Source organism: Aedes albopictus, chromosome 2 (genome assembly GCF_035046485.1).
Source record: "Aedes albopictus strain Foshan chromosome 2, AalbF5, whole genome shotgun sequence".
NCBI lineage: Eukaryota > Metazoa > Arthropoda > Insecta > Diptera > Culicidae > Aedes > Aedes albopictus.
The window spans coordinates 326968977-326992501 of record NC_085137.1 but is presented as its reverse complement, the minus strand read 5'-3'; the positions used below and the strand labels follow the sequence as shown (position 1 = coordinate 326992501).

Sequence of the window (23525 nt, the reverse complement as noted above, 5' to 3'; positions counted from 1 at the left end):
AGTCTTCAGTATATTGTTGCTAGTGATTGTTCTGCCTGCATGCACATCAATCAGGCTCTTCCAAGTTCCAAGGTCTATTCTTCTCCTTCTTGAAACATGTTCTTTAAGTTGTTTTTTTCGGCTGCAAGAGAAAAGTCGGGTGTATAGAGGTATATTACGTATCTTACTCAAAACTAATATTCAAGGCAAACCAATATCTTCATGCACCTGACCACGAACTCATCCAGGGAACCTCTAAAACAATATCTTCGACAGGGACTGGATACTAAAATATATAAATATTATAAATATTAAAAATCGATAGATTGTAGTCACAGTCGGTAGATCCAGTGATACTTTTTTATTTTGTATTCTGTTCACTTCTAACCAATTCTTTTAAGTTTAACACCAGAAGATCCCTCAAATATAATTTTTAAGACAATTACCGATTAAGTTAAATAAATTTAAAAAAAAAACATCAATACAGAAATGCTTTACGAAGTTTATAATTTGCTCGAATAGAATTTCTTTTTATTTCTATTTCTCCTAATAAACTAATAATGAAACTGTCATCTGCGTTTTGAAAAGACTTGTTTCACGTAAAGCGCCTACGGCTGCATATTTATCATGAATAATTCTTTTATCTACTTAAGCACCTCAAAACGCTGCAGGTTTGGTTGTAGAATTCTTCAAAAGATTCGACTTTCAACAATCCTTCGAATGCTTCTAGTTCGATTTAGTCAATCCTTCAAACCCTACTGATCCTCACTGAATCCTGACGTCATTGGTTTGTATTCCGCAATCATTTGAACACTATTGGTTCTATATTAATAATTGAAGGTATGCAACTTACTGTTTCAATTTTAACAATCCTTTGAACTATATTAATTCAATTTCATCAATTCTTCGAACGCATGCGGGTTTGGATTCAACAATCTTTCGTTTAAAGATTCAGCTTTAACGATTCATTGAATGTTAATAACTCGATTTCGATACCTTGAACAAACCAATAAAATAAACCTTGAATCGAAACAGTAGGATTTTGACAATCCTTTGAACTCTACTAGTTAGATTTTAACAAATATTCGAGCGCTACTAGCTCGATATTAAAAATCCTTCAAACGCTACTGGTTCAACTTGAAAAATCCTTCGAACACTACTAGTTCGATTTGAATAACCTTTCGAACGCTACTGGTTCGATATCGATAATCCTTCGAACGCTCCTGGTTCGATTTTTTTACAAAAATATTTGAACGCTACTGGTTCGATTCCGACAATCCCTCAAAACGCTACTGGTTCGATTTTGACACTCCTTCGAACGCTCCTGGTTCGATTTCAATAATCCTCCGAACGCTCCTGGTTCGATTTCAATAATCCTCCGAACGCTCCTGGTTCGATTTTGACAATCCTTCGGACGCTCCTGGTTCGATTTCAACAATCCTTCGAACGCTACTGGTTCGATTCCGACAATCCCTCAAAACGCTACTGGTTCGATTTTGACACTCCTTCGAACGCTACTGGTTCGATTTCAATACTCCCTCGAACGCTCCTGGTTCGATTTCAATAATCCTCCGAACGCTCCTGGTTCGATTTTGACAATCCTTCTGACGCTCCTGGTTCGATTTCAACAATCCTTCGAACGCTACTGGTTCGATTTCAATAATCCTCCGAACGCTCCTGGTTCGATTTCAATAATCCTTCGAACGCTACTGGTTCGATTTTGACAATCCTTCGAACGCTACTGGTTCGATTTCAATAATCCTCCGAACGCTCCTGGTTCGATTTCAATAATCCTTCGAACGCTACTGGTTCGATTTCGACAATCCTTCGAACGCTACTGTTTCGATTTTGGCAATCCTTCGAACGCTCCTGGTTCGATTTCAATAATCCTCCGAACGCTCCTGGTTCGATTTCAATAATCCTCCGAACGCTCCTGGTTCGATTTCAATAATCCTTCGAACGCTACTGGTTCGATTTTGACAATCCTTCGAACGCTACTGGTTCGATTTCAATAATCCTCCGAACGCTCCTGGTTCGATTTCAATAATCCTTCGAACGCTACTGGTTCGATTTCGACAATCCTTCGAACGCTACTGTTTCAATTTCGACAATCCTTCGAACGCTACTGTTTCGATTTTGGCAATCCTTCGAACGCTCCTGGTTCGATTTCAATAATCCTCCGAACGCTCCTGGTTCGATTTCAATAATCCTTCGAACGCTACTGGTTCGATTTCGACAATCCTTCGAACGCTACTGTTTCGATTTCGACAATCCTTCGAACGCTACTGTTTCGATTTTGACAATCCTTCGAACGCTCCTGGTTCGATTTCAATAAATCCTACGAACGCTCCTGGTTCGATTCCAATAATCCTTTGAACGCTACTGGTTTGATTTCGATGATCCTTCGAACGCTACTGGTTCGATTTTGTCAATCCTTCGAACGCTACTGGTTCGATTTCAATAATCCTGCGAACGCTACTGGTTCGATTTCAACAATCCTTCGAACGCTACTGGTTCGATTTTGACAATCCTTCGAACGCTCCTGGTTCGATTTCAATAAATGCTACGAACGCTCCTAGTTTGATTTCAATAATCCTTCGAACGCTCCTGGTTCGATTTCGACAATCCTTCGAACGCTACTGGTTCGATTTCGATTATCCTCCATATCCTGCTGGTTCAAAATAAGAATTTTTCTAACACTACTAACACTATAAAAAATAGGTGAATGCTACCGATTTTTTCCCAATTGTAAAAGGTCCACAAACACTGCTGATGAATTTTCATCCTTATTCGAGCTTTGTTAAACATCAACTACTACTAATGGAAAATTCCTTTTTATGAATGTTACTACTTCGTTCCAAACCATGAACGCTACTCATTCGTTTCAATCCGTGATCACTACTGGTTCATGTCAATCAAAGAAAACTAGTTCATTCTATAATACAGAAACTCCATCAGTTGTTTCCAATAGATGCTTCATCTCAATTCATTCCATCTGAACGTAAATGGTTTGTTAGGTTTTTCGCACCTACGATGGCGTAGTGCACGTTCAGCGTGCTTGTCTGGGTCATAAATATTCCCAACATCCTACCAGGGTGGACGCTACTAGAATCTTCTCTATACCTTAGCGCTACTGGTTCATGCCAATTTGTTAACCCTACCGGTCAATTTCAATACATGAATACTGCTGGTTCATTACAAACCAGTTGTATAAACTAGCTTATTCGTGATCATAAACGTTACTGTTTCATTTCAACCTTGAGCGTTACTGGCTCATTTTAATCACAAAACGCTGCTGGTTTTACAGCTCTCACCAAAAACGCCCCGAGTTCCAAAAACCTATTAACCCTTATGTGGCCGACAAGGTACCCGTGTACCCTGCGCCCTGTGGAAAAAATCAAAAAGTTTGTCGGACAGATAACGGTTAAACAAACCCTGTCCACACAAATACTTTGGGTTAAAATAGTTACAATGCCAATTATCCTTCAATTTGTTTAGTTTCACACTTCAAGAATAATCCAATTTATGTTCCTCTATTCACATTTTAGTTCGACAAGGTATCAGAAACTTCTTGATACTAATATGAACTCAACACTTCCAGCAAAATAAAATCAAACCTTTCTAAGATTACCGTTATGTTTAGAAACTATCATTAGTTATCAAGCAATCGCGTTTTCGACTACTTTTAGCGACAACACGCTCACGCTGTATACCACAAGCCCACATTTTTCGTGTACTCAGTATCCGTGGCGACCTTTCCCGGGTTAAATACATCTAATTTCATTCCCAGTTTATATGTTTGACAAGCCATAATTGCTTATGTTATATGTTCTATGAATGGTATATGAAGTCAATTACGCATTATAAATAAAAAACTAGCATTCACTTTCGGTGTATACCCAAATTTACTTATTTAAGAAAGCATTTAGAATATATTTGTTATTTTTTTTTCTTTCTGGTTTGAACATCTTATATAAACCTTAACAATATTCAAGGTTCACCCACCAACTTTTGGACAAATGCAATCAAGACATTTACATAAATATCAGTGTAACAATGAATGCGGTAGAAAATACCACACGAACCATATAATTTAACACCGAGACAATCATTCGATCACTTCTTAGAAATGAATAAAATATAAACAATTTCTCATTATAATATTTTTTTTAGTTTTATTTTGGAAAAGAATATGCTGATGTAGAAAGCACCAAATTTTATTGCCAAAAATATTAAACAACCACATCAAAAAGCCAGTGCTTTCGCTGACCAATCAGCGTTTTCGTCAATTTCCTTTATGTACTTATTGAATCCGATAGATCGTCAGGTTTTCACACTACACAGTTAAGTAAACGGGTTGGCGGAGCCGTTGCCATGGTTACAGTTACTCCTGCTAGATTTTCACAATAACAACAACATACCTTTAATAGTCTCTTAATCGGGGCCCGTTGCACAGGTGGTCACATATTCGCTTCTTAAACGGATGGTAATGGGTTTGATTTCCAGCCCCGGTACTTTCGTCAGTTGCTCTTCCCCCCCGAGAGCAGCTGGCAATGACTCCCTTCTGAGCGAACGGCTGTAATGGAACCGGATACTTCGGCTTCGGCAACTCATAATAAATCCTCAATCGGAACTGTATTATTTATCAAACGCGTTTTTTTTTTTCTTTCATCTCTTGTCTGCAATTTTAGCCAGCAAATCATTTTTTTTAACTCTTCACTTGTCAGCAACTAAATTTCAAACCAATGACACTCTCACGGCTGATCAAAATCACTCTCGCACAGAAAACGGAATTACTTCATCATCACTTCTCCTTTAGGGTACATTTAAATCGTCACTTGATTGATGTGTGTTTCACTATTTATCCTCGTCGCCAATTGTAGAATACGAGGTATTCGGAATATTTAGGGATACCAAGTTCTTACAGTTTAGAATAATATCCCATCTTTGGCACACATGTTTATTATCGTTCTTTTCGCTGTCACTCTCCGAGTCTAACTGCCTATCAATCTCAACGCTTACTATGTTCTCCCGAACCCAACACGTTATGCTTAGAGTCAGACCCTACAAGGACCTGTGTCAGGTGGAATGTAACTTCCCCATGGCGTCTATTAATCCAACTATCTACCCTCGGTATCAACCTCTGGGTCCACCTTCCTTTGGTGGAATTGTCCCACGCGCGCTGCCATTTGACCATAGAGGCCATTCTGGCAGTCCTGCGTATGCCTCTTGTGCCGTGTGCTCCATGTCCTCACTGATAAGAATGCTGATAGGCACCATACCAGTAATGACGCAGAGAGCGTCGTGTGACACGGTACGGTACGCATCCATCCTCCCCTGTAGATTCTAGAATTGTTTCGACGGAAAACAATAGTAAAACTCGAGACAATTCGAACAATCATCTCTGCGGCAAATACAACGCAGTAGGCCTGGCAGCTTTGACGCTTGCATCATATCTTTGATATGCTGCAAGCCTCAATATTGACAAGAAAAGTAATTAGGCCCAATCTAACCTGATTACTTTCCAGGATGCTTTCTCGTACTGGCTGCGTTTGTACTAGAAAAGATAAGATTAGATTAGATTAGAAGAGGGCCTCAGCCCCACACTACCCTAACCTTCCTGTTGGGGTGTCTGTTGAGCAGATTATCCCCCTATGGTTTAGAAGAAAAAAAAAAAAGACCAGCTGGCGCTATTAAACGCATTCCTTACATCCAGAGTCACTACCGCGCAAAAGCGAATTCCCCTCCTCTTAGGCTCGAGTGTTTTCTCGGCGGTTTTTGTAACCGACAAGATAGCGTCTACGGTGAACCTCCCCTTCCGGAAGCCGTACTGGTTGCTCGAAAGACCATTTTCGCCCTCGATGAACCTCAACATTCTATTGAGGATGATCTTTTCGAGCACCTTCCCCGCCGTGTCAATCAAGCATATTGGTCTATATGCCGACGGGTCTCCGGGTGGTTTCCCCGCCTTTGGCAATAGTGCCAGGCTCTGCCTCTTCCAAGCTTCTGGGAAAACTCCCTCGTCCAGGCATTTCTGCATAGCAGACCTGAACATCTCGGGAGCCTCTGCAATAGCTACTTTTAAGGCCAGGTTCGGAACTCCGTCCGGACCTGGGGCCTTACCTACGCTAAGAGATTTAGCTATCCCCGCAAGTTTCACATCGATGATCCTCTCCTCATCGCCAGCCCCAGTCCCCGGCTGTCCTACGAAAGGAGGCCAAGGACTAGGATCATGACGCGGAAAAAGTCCTCCAATGATCCCCTCCAACATCTCTGAAGATTGCTCTGTAGGAGCCATCACACCTCTCGTCTTGGCCATAACGATCCTGTAGGCGTCACCCCACGGGTTCGTATTGGCACTCTGACAGAGACCCTCAAAGCATGCCTTTTTGCTTGCTCTTATCTCGGTCTTAAGCGCGGCTTTTGCAGCGGCGAACACCACCCGCCGTTCGTTTCGCTCTTCCTCTGATCGTGCTTGCTGCATCCGACGCCTAGCCCGTAGGCAGGCGCGGCGCAGGTCCACAATCGCATCGGTCCACCAGTAAGCCGGTGGCCTCCCATTTCTAGGGTGGAATCGCCTAGGCATGGTCGCATCACACGCACGTGAGAGCTACCAGCTGGTCGCCGTCTAAACCGAATAAGTTTCGCTCACGGCGGAGCGCCTCCCTAAATACCCCTTCGTCGAAGTATGATGTCTTCCACCTGCGAGGGCTTGGCCTTGGCCTAGCCGCCTCTTCTCCTATCCGCTGTCTGCTGTTGTTGTAGTCTTTACTGTATCGAACCGCCAGGTGGTCGCTGTGAGTGAAGCCATCATTTACTCTCCAGTTCGAACTACTTGTTAGGCCAGGACTACAAAAGGTCACGTCAATAATTGACTCCGCTCCGTTTCGACTAAAGGTACTCTTGGTACCGACATTAGTCAAGTCGACATCTAAGATGGCCAGTGTTTCTAGCAGGATCAGACCCCGCTGGTTCGTGAAACGGCTTCCCCATTCCACGGCCCAGGCATTAAAGTCACCCGCTATTACCACCGGCCTTCGCCCTGTTAGCACGGTCGTTAAGCGGTCCAGCATTTGCGTGAACCGCTCGATTGGCCACCGCGGAGGCGCATAACAGCTACAGAAGAAGACCCCGTTTACTTTGGCGACCACAAAGCCCTCATAGGTAGTAGACACCTGAACGGGGTATTTACCCGTCGTCCATATCGCCGCCATTTTTCTGGTCCCATCCGCGACCCAGTTGCCGTTGCCGGCGGGTACTCGGCATGGGTCCGATATGATGGCGATTTGAATTTTGATTCACTGGTTCAGAGTGAGCATGCATGATAACAAAAAGAACGAAAAAATTGGTGCTGGTGATTTTGGAATAAAATGATCACGGGAGCAAAGACTAAAGATGGATGCACATACTGTAGATTCAATTCAAACTTGAAGGCTTTTGAATACGTCTTAGTTGAAGCAAGTGTTTACTTTGTTCAATTCGAGTGGTGCATCCCATCCAAATTTTGGGTGAAAAGTCTGTATCCCATACAAAATTAAAAGAGCCTCTTTTGTTAAAACATCTGTATTTTATATAAAACGAAATCTGTACGGATGCTCTATAATCTGTATCTCTATATCTGTATAAAGACATCTCTAATTTTTTGATATGTTATGTATAAATGTCTCAGCTTTCAATTGATGCAAAAATTTTGAAAATCGGTGGTTGCCATCATGGTGAAAGAAATGTTTTGGTATAAAAATCCAAGATGGCGGCCAAAATCAATATGACCGACCCAACTTTTTATTATTGTAAATAGTAGCTCTATCTTTCCTCTTTTCAACAACAATTCGTTTTGAGGTGGTTTTTGGATAAACTTTCGAGTTATAACGGTTTAAGTGAGCCACCATTTGACCAAAATCGGGGGGTCTGCAAAAATTGTTGTGGCTCTAATTAACGGGAGGTCCATCAATTTGAGTAACCAAATGCATTTTTCTTACTTTTTTAGCGAGGGCTTTCAGAAAATCGGCACCTTAAACATTTTTGAAGACAAGGTGTAAATAGTGGGCCGGTCTCAGTGAGAGTTACCCATTTAAAAAAAAAATTGACTTTTTTCACCCATTTTTCATGAAGTTGTTTTACACTAAAGAGTCATATTTAAAAATTTTCCCCGATTTTACAACTTGTTTACTATTTCCATTCCAATTTTCATAACGATATATGCATTAATTGTGGAGTTATTCCAATAAATGTGATACCATGTTGAAAAATTTCATGTTATTCCAAATGATTTTCTACTGAGGGCATACATTGCATTGCAGTGTACCTCTGTGCTCCATTGAGATAAAATTGCTCAAAAATTTGTACGAGTATATCTTTGCATGGTTGATGAAAATATATGAAAAACTTAGATGATTGTGATCATTTCACATTATACTGGGACTTTGAAGTAGGGTGGCACTTTTAAGAAAATTCGGTCACATCATATTTCTTTTTGGGTAACAAAATTTCCTTTAAAAAATTGGTAAACTATTGCATCAATTGCACCAAATGTTCACGAGAGATATAGTTATTCATTCGGGAACATAATAGGGGTGATTATATTCTGTTTTGACATGGCTCTCCAACGATGTTTAGCATGATAAAATTATAAGTCGAAATTTGCTGTTTTTTGACACTTGGGGCAACATGGAATTCTTATTTCTTAAAAGTTTCTCGATAATTTCGAAGTGTTAATTGATAAAAAGAAGTGAAATAAGGATTATACGCAACTAAATATGTAATAGTTTTCAAAGACATATTGAGCTAACGGTAAAAATATCGAAAAATATGCCAACACGTTTGTTTTCGATTACTGTAACCAACATCCTCACTAATTTTAATAAAACTGCGTTTAAAGGTCTGTACCAATTTTTTTTAGCATAACCAATAGATGCTGTTAGTAAACAAAAATAACAACTTGTTTATATTTAGCTTATACAATTTTCTAGCTCACTTCGAAAAAAAGTCCATTTTTTAATGCAAGCGTTAGACGGGGGCAAGTAAGATGTATTCCTTTGACTTGATTAACCCTCGAGCGATCACGCTGTTGTATTTTGTACAACACATTGAAAAAATCTCGCTTTTTGTACTCAGCATTAGCGTGGTGCTGACGCAGGTAGTCAACCGCGCGAGTTACGGAAGGTTAAAACACACGTTTAACTTTCGTTCAGGTCAATTGAGTTGCTGAAGGGAAATTATTGGTGTTATTTATTCGCATTTGAATTGGGCATTTTAAATGAACTTGAGTAAAGTTACTTGTACCATAAAAATCATGCATAACTATGCAAAGTGTTGTCTGGTGACAAAGTCTACCTATTGGGGCCAAGATTTATTCGAGTTTGCGTGAAATGCGACATCTAAAAAAATTGAAGGCTACAGAGTGAAACATGTTCATAGTCATTGACTGAAAACAGCACGAATTTGAATGATTCTGCACTGAACATTCAAAACAAACAAACTCATTTTCGCTCACCCTCTTCACACAGTCAGTCAATTCGTAGTCATTGAATATGAAGCCGATCGAGAAACATCTTCATAATTACCTACGTTTATGGCTACGATTCCTTCCAAAAACACTCCTCAACAATCAAATGGGAAAAGATCCGTGTAAAGCACCGTTAAATATAATCGAAACCTAAAATATTTTATCAGAAATTTAACACTTTGTAAGATATTTACAAATATTCATTGACTTTCATTCAGTTGACAAATGAGTATCGAGCAGATGAATATGAATATGCAGGCAAGTGAATGAAAATTGCCGCACGGTAAACTTCAACTCGTCTGCTCGAAAATTTTGCGACCTGCTAACAGATATAAAACAGCATGGTTTACTGAATGACAACACTGAAACTTTTTGTTTTCACACCTTGTAAAAGTTAGTTCTATCTTTGACTCTTACCATTTCTTTAGCAAATGGATAAAAAAAGGATGCAGCAACTTCGAGCAAGTTGGGTTCTGCTTACAAACTTAAAAAAAAATCACCGACTTCGGCAATACTTTACCGAAATCTCAACCGTTAAGTTTAGTTTACCGAAAAAAATCGGTAGAGCTCGCAAAATTTACCGAACTTCGTTAGAGTTTGACAGATAAACGATAAGGTTTTACCGAAATTTTGTATTTTTTAAAGAATTTCGGTAAAAATCCGTTACCGAACGCTCAGTAGCAGAGATTTTGGTAAAAATTACCGAACGCAACTAGCTGTGTACCCAACCCAATGCCAATTATTAGGTTATAATGACCGCAAGAGTGAGAACACATTATTTAATACCATCGGAAGTGAATCACGTGAAAAACAACTATTTGTAAAGCGTGCCCAACTATTGACTAATCAACTTCTTCCCCATTATTGATATCCGATGGAAACATTTCATTCAAGCATGAAGAAAAAATACACACGTCTCGCTCTGATTTCTTCCAAGAACGCACTTCTTATTGGCAAACGATAAGAAACGCAATTCCATTTTGCAAGTGGTTATTATCAGTGAGCTACAACGCTGTCACCGCCCAGGGCACTCCTTCCGCTTATCTATGGTATACAGGCACCATCACTATCACCATATGACCATATGACAAAACGCATGCCGGCGGGAAGTGCAAAGTGAATAACTTCCAGATAAACTGCAGTGAGTTGTCTGGTTGAATATGTGATGGAATGTCGTACATTTCTTCTGGGGAAGTATTGATTTATTCCAATGAAATGGAATTTGTCAAAATTCCGTTTTAAGACATTTCTTAACATGTACTGCATTTTCATCTCGCCTTATCAATTCGCGACGTTGTCTCATTCAAAATTGTGTGTTGCTTAAATGCCGATTTTTGCTTACAACGTAATCATATTTATCAAATAAATAAAGCTTCAAACAAACACCAATCTTTATGACGATTTAGTGGTCTAAGTTTAACTTACCCTCCAGGCCGCAGGTTCAGCGAGAATCCAAACAAAGACGAACGCACCTTGTTCATGTAAATATTGAGGGCTGGTTCTCTGAACACATAGTTGGGCTGTGGTGACAGATTAAATCCGTTCACCTTGATCACCGGCAAGAGCACTAATAACACTAATATCACAGACATTTCGGCTGATTTCTTCATTTTCAACCCCATTTAGCGTGTCTAACGCTTGCTTTGTACACTCTAGACTCGAAGCCAAACTGATCACACACGTGGTCACACGGTGGATTTTTCGATGTTGTCAATTTCACTTTTTAACACTTCCACTTTGTTCACACAGGCACGGATGATTTCATCGCTTCATGGGCTACCGGGACGCGACGACGCTATTTTACAGGGCAGCCCTGGGGCAGTGAGTCTGCTTCGTGAGATGGACAGATCATGCAAGAATTCACATTGCTGGGCGGCGAACTGGAGCTGAGGCACCCTGAGGAAGAAACAAGGAAAACGTTTAGTTACACATCAATCATTTTACGGTGGTGAGTTGGGCGATGACGGCGGTTTTACAACGGGCATATAGGAAGCATGGCGCGTGCTTGCCACCGGATGGTGATTCACTTTGCACTACAAATAAATTGGTTGCGAAGATGTTGGATGTCAACGGTGATGACACTATTCCTTCAGGATGACAAATTTTAGGTTTTTGTTTTTGACTTTGTTGTACACCTTGCAAAAAAAAACCTTCTTCCGTTTAGGCTCAAACAGATTAGCAACTAGCGGGTAAATATTAACTGGTGGCATATCTAAGGTGGCTGTGCCAGAATGGGGGACAAGAGACCTTAGACTAACAACCTACTGTTCTCGTCCTCATCTGGAGGTCTCAGGGGATTTCATTGGGTCGATCGTTTCAAGGTTCTCAGGGACATTTCAGTGGTTCCGAGGGTATTTCAAGAGGGAACCTGAAGGTCTTTTTGGTTTTTTAGGAGGGTTCAGCCATTACCAGAAGGTCTCGGGAATACTTCAGGGGATCTCTAGGACTTTTCAGAGGGTCCCAAAGGGCTTCCCGAGCAAAGGCGAATAACAAAATGATTACAAGTTCTCTTACCTGGTTATCCTTTGTTTGAGTTTGTTATCATTCAGGTTGAATTAAGGGGTGATACACAGTGAGAGTGAGAGTAATTAAAAGCTATGCTTTTGTACCACATTCGCATAAAAGGTGGAAAACGGAATCTATTTTTAGATTCGAGGTTCATCAGACTCTCAGTTTAGGGAAAGCTTTGAAATATGCGTTTGAAAACTGATAACATGTTTTGTTATCATTTAGTATTTTTATGTTATCGTGATAGATCAAAATTATCGATAACTAAATTTGTTATCAACTGGTTATCATCAATTTGAAAATATGATAATAAAAATAACAAAATGATAACACCGATAATACAGCAAATTATCAAAGTGATATCATTTTGTTATCCGCTTTTTCTCGGGTTTAGGGAAGTACCTGGAGGTCTCAGGAGCATATCAAGGGCTCTCAGGGACTACCAAGGGTTCGAAGAGCATTCAAGGGGGTCTCAAGGGGGCCTTTTCGGCACTTCATACTATTGAAATGCTCCTGAAATTGCCGTAAGCTTTTAACAATACGCCTGAACGTCCTTAAACTCCTGAGACTCAAAGAAACCCCTTGAAATGAACCTCAAATGCCTTGAAACGTCCCTGAAACCATAATCCAATTGAAATACCCGTAATCCATTTGTATTGTCCTTGAAGCTCCTTTTAACATTTTTAAAAAGTTTAAAAACCCCCTCTAAAACCGCCGTGAAACGACCTTAAAACCCGCTTGATGCAACCCAGAAATCTCCATAATTGCATTGAAGCGCCCTTAAATAGAATCTCCGTGGTCAATTTAAAATGTCCCTTCAAGCCCTTGGAACGTCTTCAAAAGGCTCCAGAAACCCCCTGAAACGCACCTGAAACTTCATTGAAGCACTCCTGAAATACTCAAACGCCTCTAAAACAACGCCCTTAAATTAGTCAAAGAATCAAAATACCCTCACTTTTCACGCCATTTCATTGCAGGAACGGAAAATTTATCTTCTCACCGTACTAAAATTCAGCTAATAACTGCAAATGTAGTACTTCTCCGATCATGTCCTATTTCAAACAAAAACTGACAGTCTCGATTATTTCGGAGGAATTCATTCAGACTTTAAAAGTATAAAAGTTCGCTTGTATACCTTTTTAGAATTCTTCCCAGGATTCCTTGCTTTTCTACAGCAATTTCTTTTTTAAATTCCCAAGCAATTTCTCATAGAATTCAAACCGTGCTTTCTTAACCCTAAAAGGGATACCTGGGGTCCATTGGACCGCAGGCGCCTTTCAGAGCTCGTCTTTGATGGAACACACTCAGAGAGGTGATGAAACTGAGGCCATGATGGTATCCCTTTTAGGGTTAAGGAGTTCTTCCTTGAAGAACTCTCATGTTGTTTATATCAGGAATTTTGTTTTTTTATTTTTTCAAGATCATCCCAAGATTACATGCAGAGCTTTCTACTGATGTTTCCGGTCTTCCTTCCGAATTTTTTAGAGCTTCTCGGAGTTTTTCTTGAAGTTCCTCTAGAGGTTTTTAGATTTCCTTATAGAAGTTTCCTAATATTTTAGCCGGGTATCATTTCCATCTTTTTTCCAAGATATCCAAGCTTGTCTCTTTTTTTTTCGTGAGTTCATCTTGTGTTTTCTAAAATACCGCCGTTTTTCTACAAAGTGCTCAGACGAACAAGAGTCGTATAAATTGCCACTTTAAGTTAATATCGCAAATATGTACAGCGGATATACAATTTTCATCGCATATGATGTTATCATTTGAACTTTTTGCGATGTATCTGGTAAAGTCGTATAAAAATACAAATTAACTTTCATTAGTTATGACCACATCATAGTAAACCTAGTAGTTAACCATATTCTGATGTCTCATGAACTCAACTGATTCACACGAACAAGCGAGTGAATTCGCAAAGATTCAAATTAATTCGCATGAAGTGCGTACTGCGATGTTTATACCACTTCACTTGGTACTTTTCTTAACCCTCTAATACCCAACCCCGCCTTTAGACGGGGTATAGTTTGAGCATTTTTGTAATTTTTGTTTCGTGGGAAATGAAAATTTTTATATTTTTGGCTGATATTTAGGACTGTTTTGTGTATCTCAAAATGGTTTTTAGTATATTTTAAAGCGTATTTACATTTTTTAAAAATCATTGAAAAATTGATGTTTTGGTCACCTTTTAGAAGTCATTGTTTATTTTGTATTGAATCGCTACAATTAACATATTTTAAATTTTTCCCGAACCATTCTATCCTTGTTTAATAGTTTAAGGGGATCGAATACACTCTTAAATTATTTTCCTTAAAATTACACGGAAAATAAAATTTTATATGAAAAAAATTTAAAAAAATAATATTTCAACAATAATCACAAAATTTCAAAATGTTTTCATCCCAAAAAATCCGTACCCCAAATAGGCTTCCAGAAAAAATATAAAAGTGTGGGGATGTTCAAACATAAAAATTAGAAAAATCAAAAACTGAAATTCACGAAATCGAGAATTAAAAAGAATCATCTTCCAAAACATGTTTAAATCGATTTTAGATGACGAAAAATGATATTTAGATCAAAATAAAAAATTTGGGTATTAGAGGGTTAACTCGCATTGGTGTCCGAATGAAATCGTATGAATGTTAAAATAAACTCCAGAAAGTCTGCAAAACACGCACAGTACAGGTAAACCAAGTGCATTGAAACAAACATTAAGATGAGTTAAAATGACATGGTAATTGATCAACGTGTTTCAATAAGTAGTTTTTGGTATTAAGTGGAAATCTATGAATGAGTGTAATCAGTTTCGTACCTTTTAATTCCGCCCTATGTTGCTTATCCTTTGACAGATATGCGTATTTCGACTACCACTTGTAATCTTCCTCAGTGTCAGTTAAAAGGTACGAAACTGATTACCGTAAAATGGGGTAACTTTGATAGTTTTTCAGCGAATTTTCCAAATATTATTCCGTGTAAAAGTATTTCCCCTAGTTTTATATTTTTAAAACAAGTACTGGGGTATCATTTATCAATTGCAATTGAAAGATCCGATAATTTTAAATATATTGAGTGACTTTTAATTTTTCATTTCCGCAAGAATCATATTTTCATTTTGGGGTAACTTTGATAGTGCCCTGAAAAACACATCAAATCCTAAAAAAAATCATCATATCTTGAAATCTGAGGAGTATGAACATGATGAAAGAAGCCTTGTGGAATATAGTAGATTGAAATTTTATAGTAAAATATGTATTTTGTAACAGAATTCTACATATAAAAATGAGTTTGTTGAGTACTGACTAAAAAAAACTGTGAGTTAAGCTATCAAAAATCATTATCATTGTAAAATATATATTTCTAATGGTACATCAACATATGATTACATGCTATTCATGGTAAATTCTCTTTTTTATGTTGTTTCTGAATGTATCATAAGAAAATTTTAAGCACAACAATATAATTTACATGAAAGTACAATGGCATTGCCTACTTTTAGGCGTTTATTGGTGTATGGAGATATATGTCCCAATTTACAAAATTGATTCCAGTTTGTTAAAGCACACTTTGTTAAGAGATTCAAGGGCAGATCTGGAATCTATAATCGGATCTACCGAGAACAAGCGGCCAATCATTGAAAAAATAGTTGAAACAAAGTCGTACAGCAGATTGTTTGAAGGGGTTGACAAGTGACAACAATATCAACGATTTTTATTATTTGCCCAAAAAGTTTAATATAAACTCGATTTTAATGAAAATACGTTTAAAATAGTCTTTCTTATGTATAGTTTTGATCTACGTTTGCCTTTTTCTTAACTGATTGAAGGAATCATAGTTAAAAGATAAATTATACCATGCCTGTCACACTATCAAAGTTACCCGCATTATCAAAGATACCCCATTTTACGGTACATTCATTCATAGAGGGTATTCTGCGTAGAGGGTTCGAAAAGTCGGTACAAGATTAAGTGGAAAGTGTGACTCGTTAATCTAAAAGTCTTCAGACCGACACTAAAGTGACAAGAATTGTTTTCTTTTTAATATTTTTATTAAATCGAATAAAATGCTACGCTGCTCATCATACATTGTATAAGATATCGTGTTACTATTGTCCCGCCAATGCACGTATGTATAATGCCTACACTTTTGTGGTAATTATGCAGCTTGTTTTTTCTTTTTATTCTTTAAGTTTTCTTTCATAGATGCTTGCTTAATAACGACTAGATCTTGCAATCCACCACAAGGCAGGTATACCACAGTGTTATTTATTCACCATATATATTCCAAAAAAAATGTCAAAAATTTAAATAACGCTTACGATAATTTACAGAACTAGATCTTACTAGGTCTCATGATAAAATTGTGCAAGAACTCTGAGAACAACTATTGATCCCAAAGTAAATTTCTAGTAGTCATTCCGAATAAAAATTCAAAGAGTGTCCCCTGGAAATCCCCAAAAAATCAAGAGGATCACTGCAAGAAATTCTGAAAACCATTTCGAAGAATACCTTGGGAAGCATCCGAAAGAATTTGAGGGAAGAGCTCCACGAAAATATCGACAGCCTTAAGGAACTCTCAAAAGGAATTTCTGTAAGAAACCCCGGAAAAAAATCTTGGGAGAAAACCCAGGGTAAATACTTAAAAACACTGAGAGAAATCTTGGAAGCAACTCCGGAAGGAGTCTGTTAACTGGAGTGTCTGAAAAACTCCGAGTGCAATCTCGAGTGAAATTTAAAGAAAAGTATTGTGGGAACATTCATTCAATATCCTGTAGAAATCCCGAGATAAACTATAGAATAGAACTCACGAAAGTTTCCAGTAGAAATTACTGGAATAATTTCAGAAGAAATCCCATTGAAGGGTTCAGGGAACAACTCTGGACAAACACTGGAAGAAATTCTTGAAAACAAAACGTTTTGCAAGATCACCCTGAAAACTTCATAAGAAATCAGTCAGAATTCAGGAATTCAGGAGTAGGACACCGAAAGAACCTCAGGGAGAAATTCAAAAAAGAGTTCTAAGAAAAATTCTGTGAAAAATAAGGAAGTAATTCTGGAAGTCATTCCAAGAGGTACTTCAAAATATGTCCAGAAATAAACGTTTAAGTAAATTTCTTGTTAAATTCTTGTGGGGGAATTTTTGGATGAATTTTAACTTAAAAAACAATCCACGTCCGCAAGGAATTTGCAGCAGTTTATTGAAATCGTGTGCTTGCCGGAAAATTGTTCTAGGAGCCCTTCTCTGCACTGTTATCCCTATTATCCAGATTCCTTCGTGATGGAACTTTGCTTTTCGAAACCAAATTCTTCATGAAGCCACGTTTCCAGTAATAACCTTCAGTATAACGGGAAAACTATTTCTTTACTAGGTGGACTTTACTGATGAGTTGATACTATAAGTAGTAAAGTATACTACTTTTCATTCATAAGAGCTAATGAATTGCATGAGTTCCGCTTCCTAGTATTCAATTGGTCACAAAACAAGTCTTCCACCATCTCTCTCACGAAAGCATGTGGGGATCCCAAAGACCAAAGTGAGTTCCTAAGAAAAGGATGTGCCTCATTGAAGCACAGTACGAGGCTTTTTCGTGCAGAGAACTACTGGTGTCTTGCCTTGTCCAATCCTAACCGGGTCTCTGTTGGAGTGGGGCAAGAATATAAACTATCACTGGTTCTGCTCTCCAACTCAACGGCACTCGGCGGCATGTTTCACCATCAACGATAACTAGAATACACTGTAAACGCGGTCAACCATGAAAGATTTACGATACCTATCTTGCAATCAGTGAAGAATGTTGAAAACTTGGTATTGAAATGGCGATCGATAGCTGCTCCAAGATTGATATGTAGAGGTGCATTGTTCAAAAAGGCGAGAGCTGCTATGTGAGCTTTAAAATATAAGGAAAAATACTAATCACTGTGTTTAAAAATATGTAGAAAATCGACTAATCTAATTTCGTAACGTCTGAAAAATCAGCTCAAATGTGTGATCTATTCTGATGTACCGTGATTTCGGGTGAAATTGATCACTTTTCGTAGTTTTTGGCGTCTTTTGTCGATATGGTTAAGTTCAATGCTTTAAAACAAGTACGACCATGGTTTTCATCAGTCAACGAGGTTGAAACATTTACAGCAAATCATTTTATTATAATAAATACCATTTTTAATAAAAAATCTAAAATTTTACTTTCGGGGTGAAATTGATCAGTCAGTGAAATGTTTTTGTAAGTGCTGAAAATATTTTTTCAATTTGAATTGACTACCCTAGAATGCGAAAAGCTATGCAAAACTGTTACAAGTTTACTAAATTTTAAATTACATAAGTTTAATGTTTAATAAATCAAAAGAAAACGCCTGAAAGTATGCAAATTTCTCACTAATTATGTGTATCAATAGTGAACTTCCGAAATAGTACAATTTTATACATAAATTACAATATTTATAGAACTCGTGATGACGAAATCTGGTTTGGCGAATACTTGAGAGTTACAAACATTCATTCGAATATTCATTACATGTGCGATACAACTACGGTAACAAAAAATTGAAAGTGTCTATGCACGCAAAAACGGCTACACTCAAAAATGTGTTCGGCCTGCACATTTTTAGTAAACATCCATGCCGCACATGACTGTGTTGGAAACACACATTTTTTTTTAAATTGCTCGTACGCTCACATGAGCATGTATTTTGTAATAACACTGTTCGACAAAAAAAACTTTTGCCGTGATCAGAGACCCCATTAGTAGGGCATAAAAGCGCATGGAAAATGTAGAAAAATGCCATTTTCAAATCTGTTGGGGCACCCCTAGAAACTTTTTGAGATGAGTTTGAATTTTATTCATTTTTGAAGGTTTGACACGAGCTTTAGAAATCATCATAAACACATTTGAAATACAATATCTTTGAAATGCAGTTTTGTGCACCGCTGAAATTTTCACAGATCTGAGAAGCAACTTTGATAAATAACTAGTTAAAATTTCTACCTATTACGTCATTCCGTTTCATTTATACATATCCGCGAAGGCTTAACTCTGACTTATACAGTGAAAATCTTTTAGTTTTTTAAATCTAATACCATAAAGCACACCCATATTCATATCCATTTAAAAAAAAAACTTCTAAGCGTTAATGCCGTGCAGCGTCAGTCTTTCGGATACTTCGAACGCCTCGAAATATTGGATGAATTTCCGCTCCAGTAGGAGAAAACGTTTCTTTACAAGTTCTCCACTAGGTCACTAGATGTGACGTCCGGTTTCTAGTGTTAATGTATTTTTCAGTCTCTAATTGAAGAAGATAAAAATTGTATTTCAAACATCTGGTTGAACTAAATATGATTCTGAAAAGCTATACGAAAAATTTTAGGATATGTTTACAAAGGATCTACAGGAAGAAAGTTAGATTAATTCATTGAGGTCAGCATGAGTGTTTTAAGGGGAAACTTGTCCAAATAAATTTAATGTTGTAATTGCAGTTTTCAAAAACTTTTTTGTCGTTTATGAAAATGAACAAAGTTCATTGTAACATTTGACATCAAATGTTACTTTCATAATCATGTTTAAATACCAATATACTGAGATTTTGAATGCGATGGATTAGGATCACAATTCAGGCAAAATACACTACGTTCACTTAATTCAAAGAAGTATTTTGTTTTGATCGAATTTCGAGTCGTGCCCAAATTTAAATATCGCGTATGGATGAGAATGCTTTTCAATGGTTTGATGTGTACCTAAGAAACCATACCAGATTGCTTGACCTGGTGGGTATCAAGCAGTTCCATGTTCTTAAAAATTTAAATACGATGCGAAAAATATATTCAAATTCCAACGACCTCTGCATTGGAACAAATTTGGACTTAAGTAAATAAATTATATTAATTCGCCTTAGTGCTTCTGGATAGATAGTATAGTATTGACAAATAAGGTCTAGGACCGTTTAGGCAGGAGCACCTATTTTGGGCACTTGCTGCTATAACTCAGTCAATTCTAAACCGATTGACTTGAATTGTTGCATATAGCTAGATACTGTGCGTATCTGATCGTGTCTCAAAAATCAAGTCAATCGTTTCTAAATTGACTGAGTTATAGACATAAGTGCCCAAAATAAGTGATCCTGCCCAAATGGTTCCAGATCCTATGCCGCTGGAGCTTATAAAGCAATTTTACAATCGTGGAGGACATTATTGAGCTTGAAATTATGATTGGAAATATTTTACTACATGACAAATTCAATTTATTTCATAAAAGTGTCTTCAATGGTAATGCCCCAACATACACATTCTTTATTGTGAAACTAACTAAAATGTGATGAAAACAACAGTGCTTGTACGATTACTAATAGTAAATGGAGAATGTTCTCATTTTTGGCTTGCTTTTTTTAGGGTTACATTGTTTTGAACAGCCGTGAACTTCAACCATGTTTTCTGCGCAATGCCAGCTTCAATTCATTGTATTGAAATAGGTTCGTTTTATTCAATAAAGTTATCCATTTTACCACCTTGGTATGGCTAGGAGGTTCTTCGAAACATTATGTGAATATAGACAACCCACGAAAACACTGGAAACGTTTTTTTTTTTGTACTAATCGCAAAATATAAATATATTAGATTTTATTTTTATTTTTACACAGGCTTACCACGTTAGTAATTTGAAAAATCGATCGGATTTTCTTCTCGAAAATTTGAATTCAATTATTTAGATCATAAGTGTAGCATTTCGAAGTCAAATCAAAGTAAAATAGTTATTTTGTTATGATTAGATAAGGATTGGGGCTTGCTTTTTGTGATTGAATCAAGAGAAAACTTCAAGGATTTGTATTATATAAGCCATATTTGATTCTTCCCGGATATGTATCAATGAAATGGAATGTGATAATAGGCTGAAATTTTGGCTAGTTATTTATCAAAGTTACTTCTCAGATCTGTGAAAATTTCAGCGGTGCACAGAACTGCATTTCAAAGATATTGTATTTCAAATGTGTTTATGATGATTTCTAAAGCTCGTGTCAAACCTTCAAAAATGAATAAAATTCAAACTCATCTCAAAAAGTTTCTAGGGGTGCCCCAACAGATTTGAAAAAGGCATTTTTTTACATTTTCCATGCGCTTCTATGCCCTACTAATGGGGTCTCTGATCACGGCAAAAGTTTTTTTTTGTCTAACAGTGTAATTTCGACATGGCAACCTCACTGGGTTTATAAACCACCTTCAAATACCGAAAAATATTGATATTTTGCAAAAATGTGGGCGTACGAGCAATTTAAAAAAATGTGTGTTTCCAACACAGTCCCTGTGCGGCACGGGCGCTACTCAAAAATGAAAGTTTTTATTTTAGAGAGTGAAGATCGCCTAATACGCATTTTCAAAAAATATTGAATTTCATACCGAAATATGTGACTAATTGGCCGTAAAATATGTAAACACATCATTCAATAACCCTTGAGCCAGGTGATGGCCATTTTCCACAAATTGCTTTAAGTTTAAAACGTTATTTTTAACAAATAAAAATGGACCTCTCGTCGATCAATTTCACCCCACTGATCAATTTCACCCGAAATCACGGTACGTCAGTTAATCCTGGTGTGTATCAGTGGAGAACACCGAAGTAACACACTTGTCATCGAAAAGTCACGAAAGTGTACAAATAAATACTTTTTAGAAGTAAGTCACAGTGACTTCTGCGCAACCACTTGTCTGTGACAAGTGTATTACCTGGGTACTCAACGGATGCAGATCTTCACCAACAGATACATTCGGTACGTAACAACACTGAGCTCTTTCGTCGATGTCACCGCAGATGAGGACATACATTCGGGAGCAAAAGTGAAGCTGGATTGGCCACAATTTTGCAGAATATCTCAGCAGAGGTAAGCCCAGAGCTTTATGAAAGTGCAGATTGTATAAAGGAATAAAAGATGTGGATGAAAATTTGATCTGGCCACAGGTCAAAGCGATGGCGAGAAATCGCCCACAATGAAGATTGACTATCATTTACGATGGCACTCTGCACCACCATGGATGCACTGAACTGAAACTGATATGTAACCCTTATGCTGATCATTATTAGAACCATATTATGTTCCCAAACTTTGTAAAAGGCTACATTATCTAGAAATCATTTGATCACGCTTAGGTTATCTTTTCTTGAACATTCGGTTCCTGGACCATTGTGGAGAGTGCACCAACTTCTGCTTGCTTATCACTGAAACACCACAAGGAGTTATCTTCGATTCGAGATTAGTTCAATCACAACAAAAAAATGTATAGCAGTTTACAATCATTGAACAATATTCAATGCCACAAACCTCAAACCAAGTTATTTGCGTCATGAAATCATGCTCGATATGTTCAATGACTTAACATTATCGACAGATAAAATGACGTCAACTCTAATTGTCTTCACTCGTTCAGAACATCCGAAATCGTCTTGCACTGTAACAACTCAGCTCAATCAAACTACTGCTGCAATTCAAATCACGTGCTTGACCCACTGCTCGTATGCAGCTTTGATTGATTACGCAACCGATTAATTGACCCCATATGGAGCTCCTGTCGTCGCACAGAGACCGGTGAAGGTTACTCGTCAATCTGTCCCAGCTGTAAGTCTGCAACTTTCTCTCTCCTCGATCAAGTCAACAAAACGTTGTCAATGCGCTATGATTCATCCCAAATTGGGTTCGTTTCCTTTGCACACAACAATGCCCAAACACGCAAATCACCGCATACCACCGTCCGTCGTCAGCCAGTTCTTCAGGGAAGGTATTTTTCATGAATCACTAATGAAGTTGGCAAAAGTTTATTTGACAAACTGGTTATTGGATTGTTTTATGAGGAATCCTGAATCAGGTAGTTGCTTGCATTTAACTATTTGCCTATTTTCACTTCTCACAAATTTTAATTTCTTATCAATCACACACACCTTTCCGAGTCGTTGGTTTGCTTCAACTGGTTACCCAAAACCGTCAAAAAACTGCACTCACAAATCACTTATCGCGAATTTATCTACTGATAACGGACAGCTAATGGTGAGCAGAGCAGATAATAACCGAAAGCAAATATTTATCGTCTGTTACGCTTTGCGCTCGAGAAATTGTGACCACTCGCGACAATTAAACCGGCAAGACTAAGACTTAAAAGTCAAGCTTTGATTGAAGTTGACTGAGAGAGTGACCACAGGCTGTCGATATGGGAGAGAAACGTTTCACTTGATACCGTGGCTGAATGAACACTGTTGTCTCATACGGTTCATAAATTAGGTACTAGCCTTTGAAGCGTTATCCGCTCATTTGGTTGGGATGCTCTGAACAGATCTTCGTAACGTGTTCTTTGAACTACCCCCTTGAGCAACATTTATTGATATAAATGAACAAACACGTGCTAGTTCATTCATACTACTCGCAAGAGAATTTGCACCATGCTCACCACAGAAGATACTGCGTATGCAAATTTCAAAACTTGTTTTCACGCAAGGTTTGTTTTGAATTTTCGGTGTCTCCACACGAGTACCGGTTTGTGACGTACCTACTATGGTGCGTCGACGAAA

The 23525-nt window shown here is 37.9% G+C and overlaps 1 protein-coding gene across 2 annotated transcripts in view; it reads right to left on the bottom strand.

Annotated features, from left to right (window-relative positions):
- Nucleotides 1-23117, bottom strand: part of LOC115270450 (integrin alpha-PS3) — a 35368-nt gene extending 12251 nt beyond the window's left edge. The window contains exons 1-2 of one of the 2 annotated variants that reach the window (XM_062852480.1): nt 22865-23117; nt 10910-11380 (exon numbers count right to left, since the gene is read on the bottom strand). In XM_062852480.1, the coding sequence (XP_062708464.1) occupies nt 10910-11106 (197 nt within the window). In that variant the 5' untranslated portion in view covers nt 11107-11380; nt 22865-23117. The remainder of the gene's footprint in view (nt 1-10909; nt 11381-22864) is intronic. The other variant, XM_029880183.2, reaches the window with a different exon arrangement.
- Between the last annotated feature and the right edge of the window lie 408 nt (nt 23118-23525).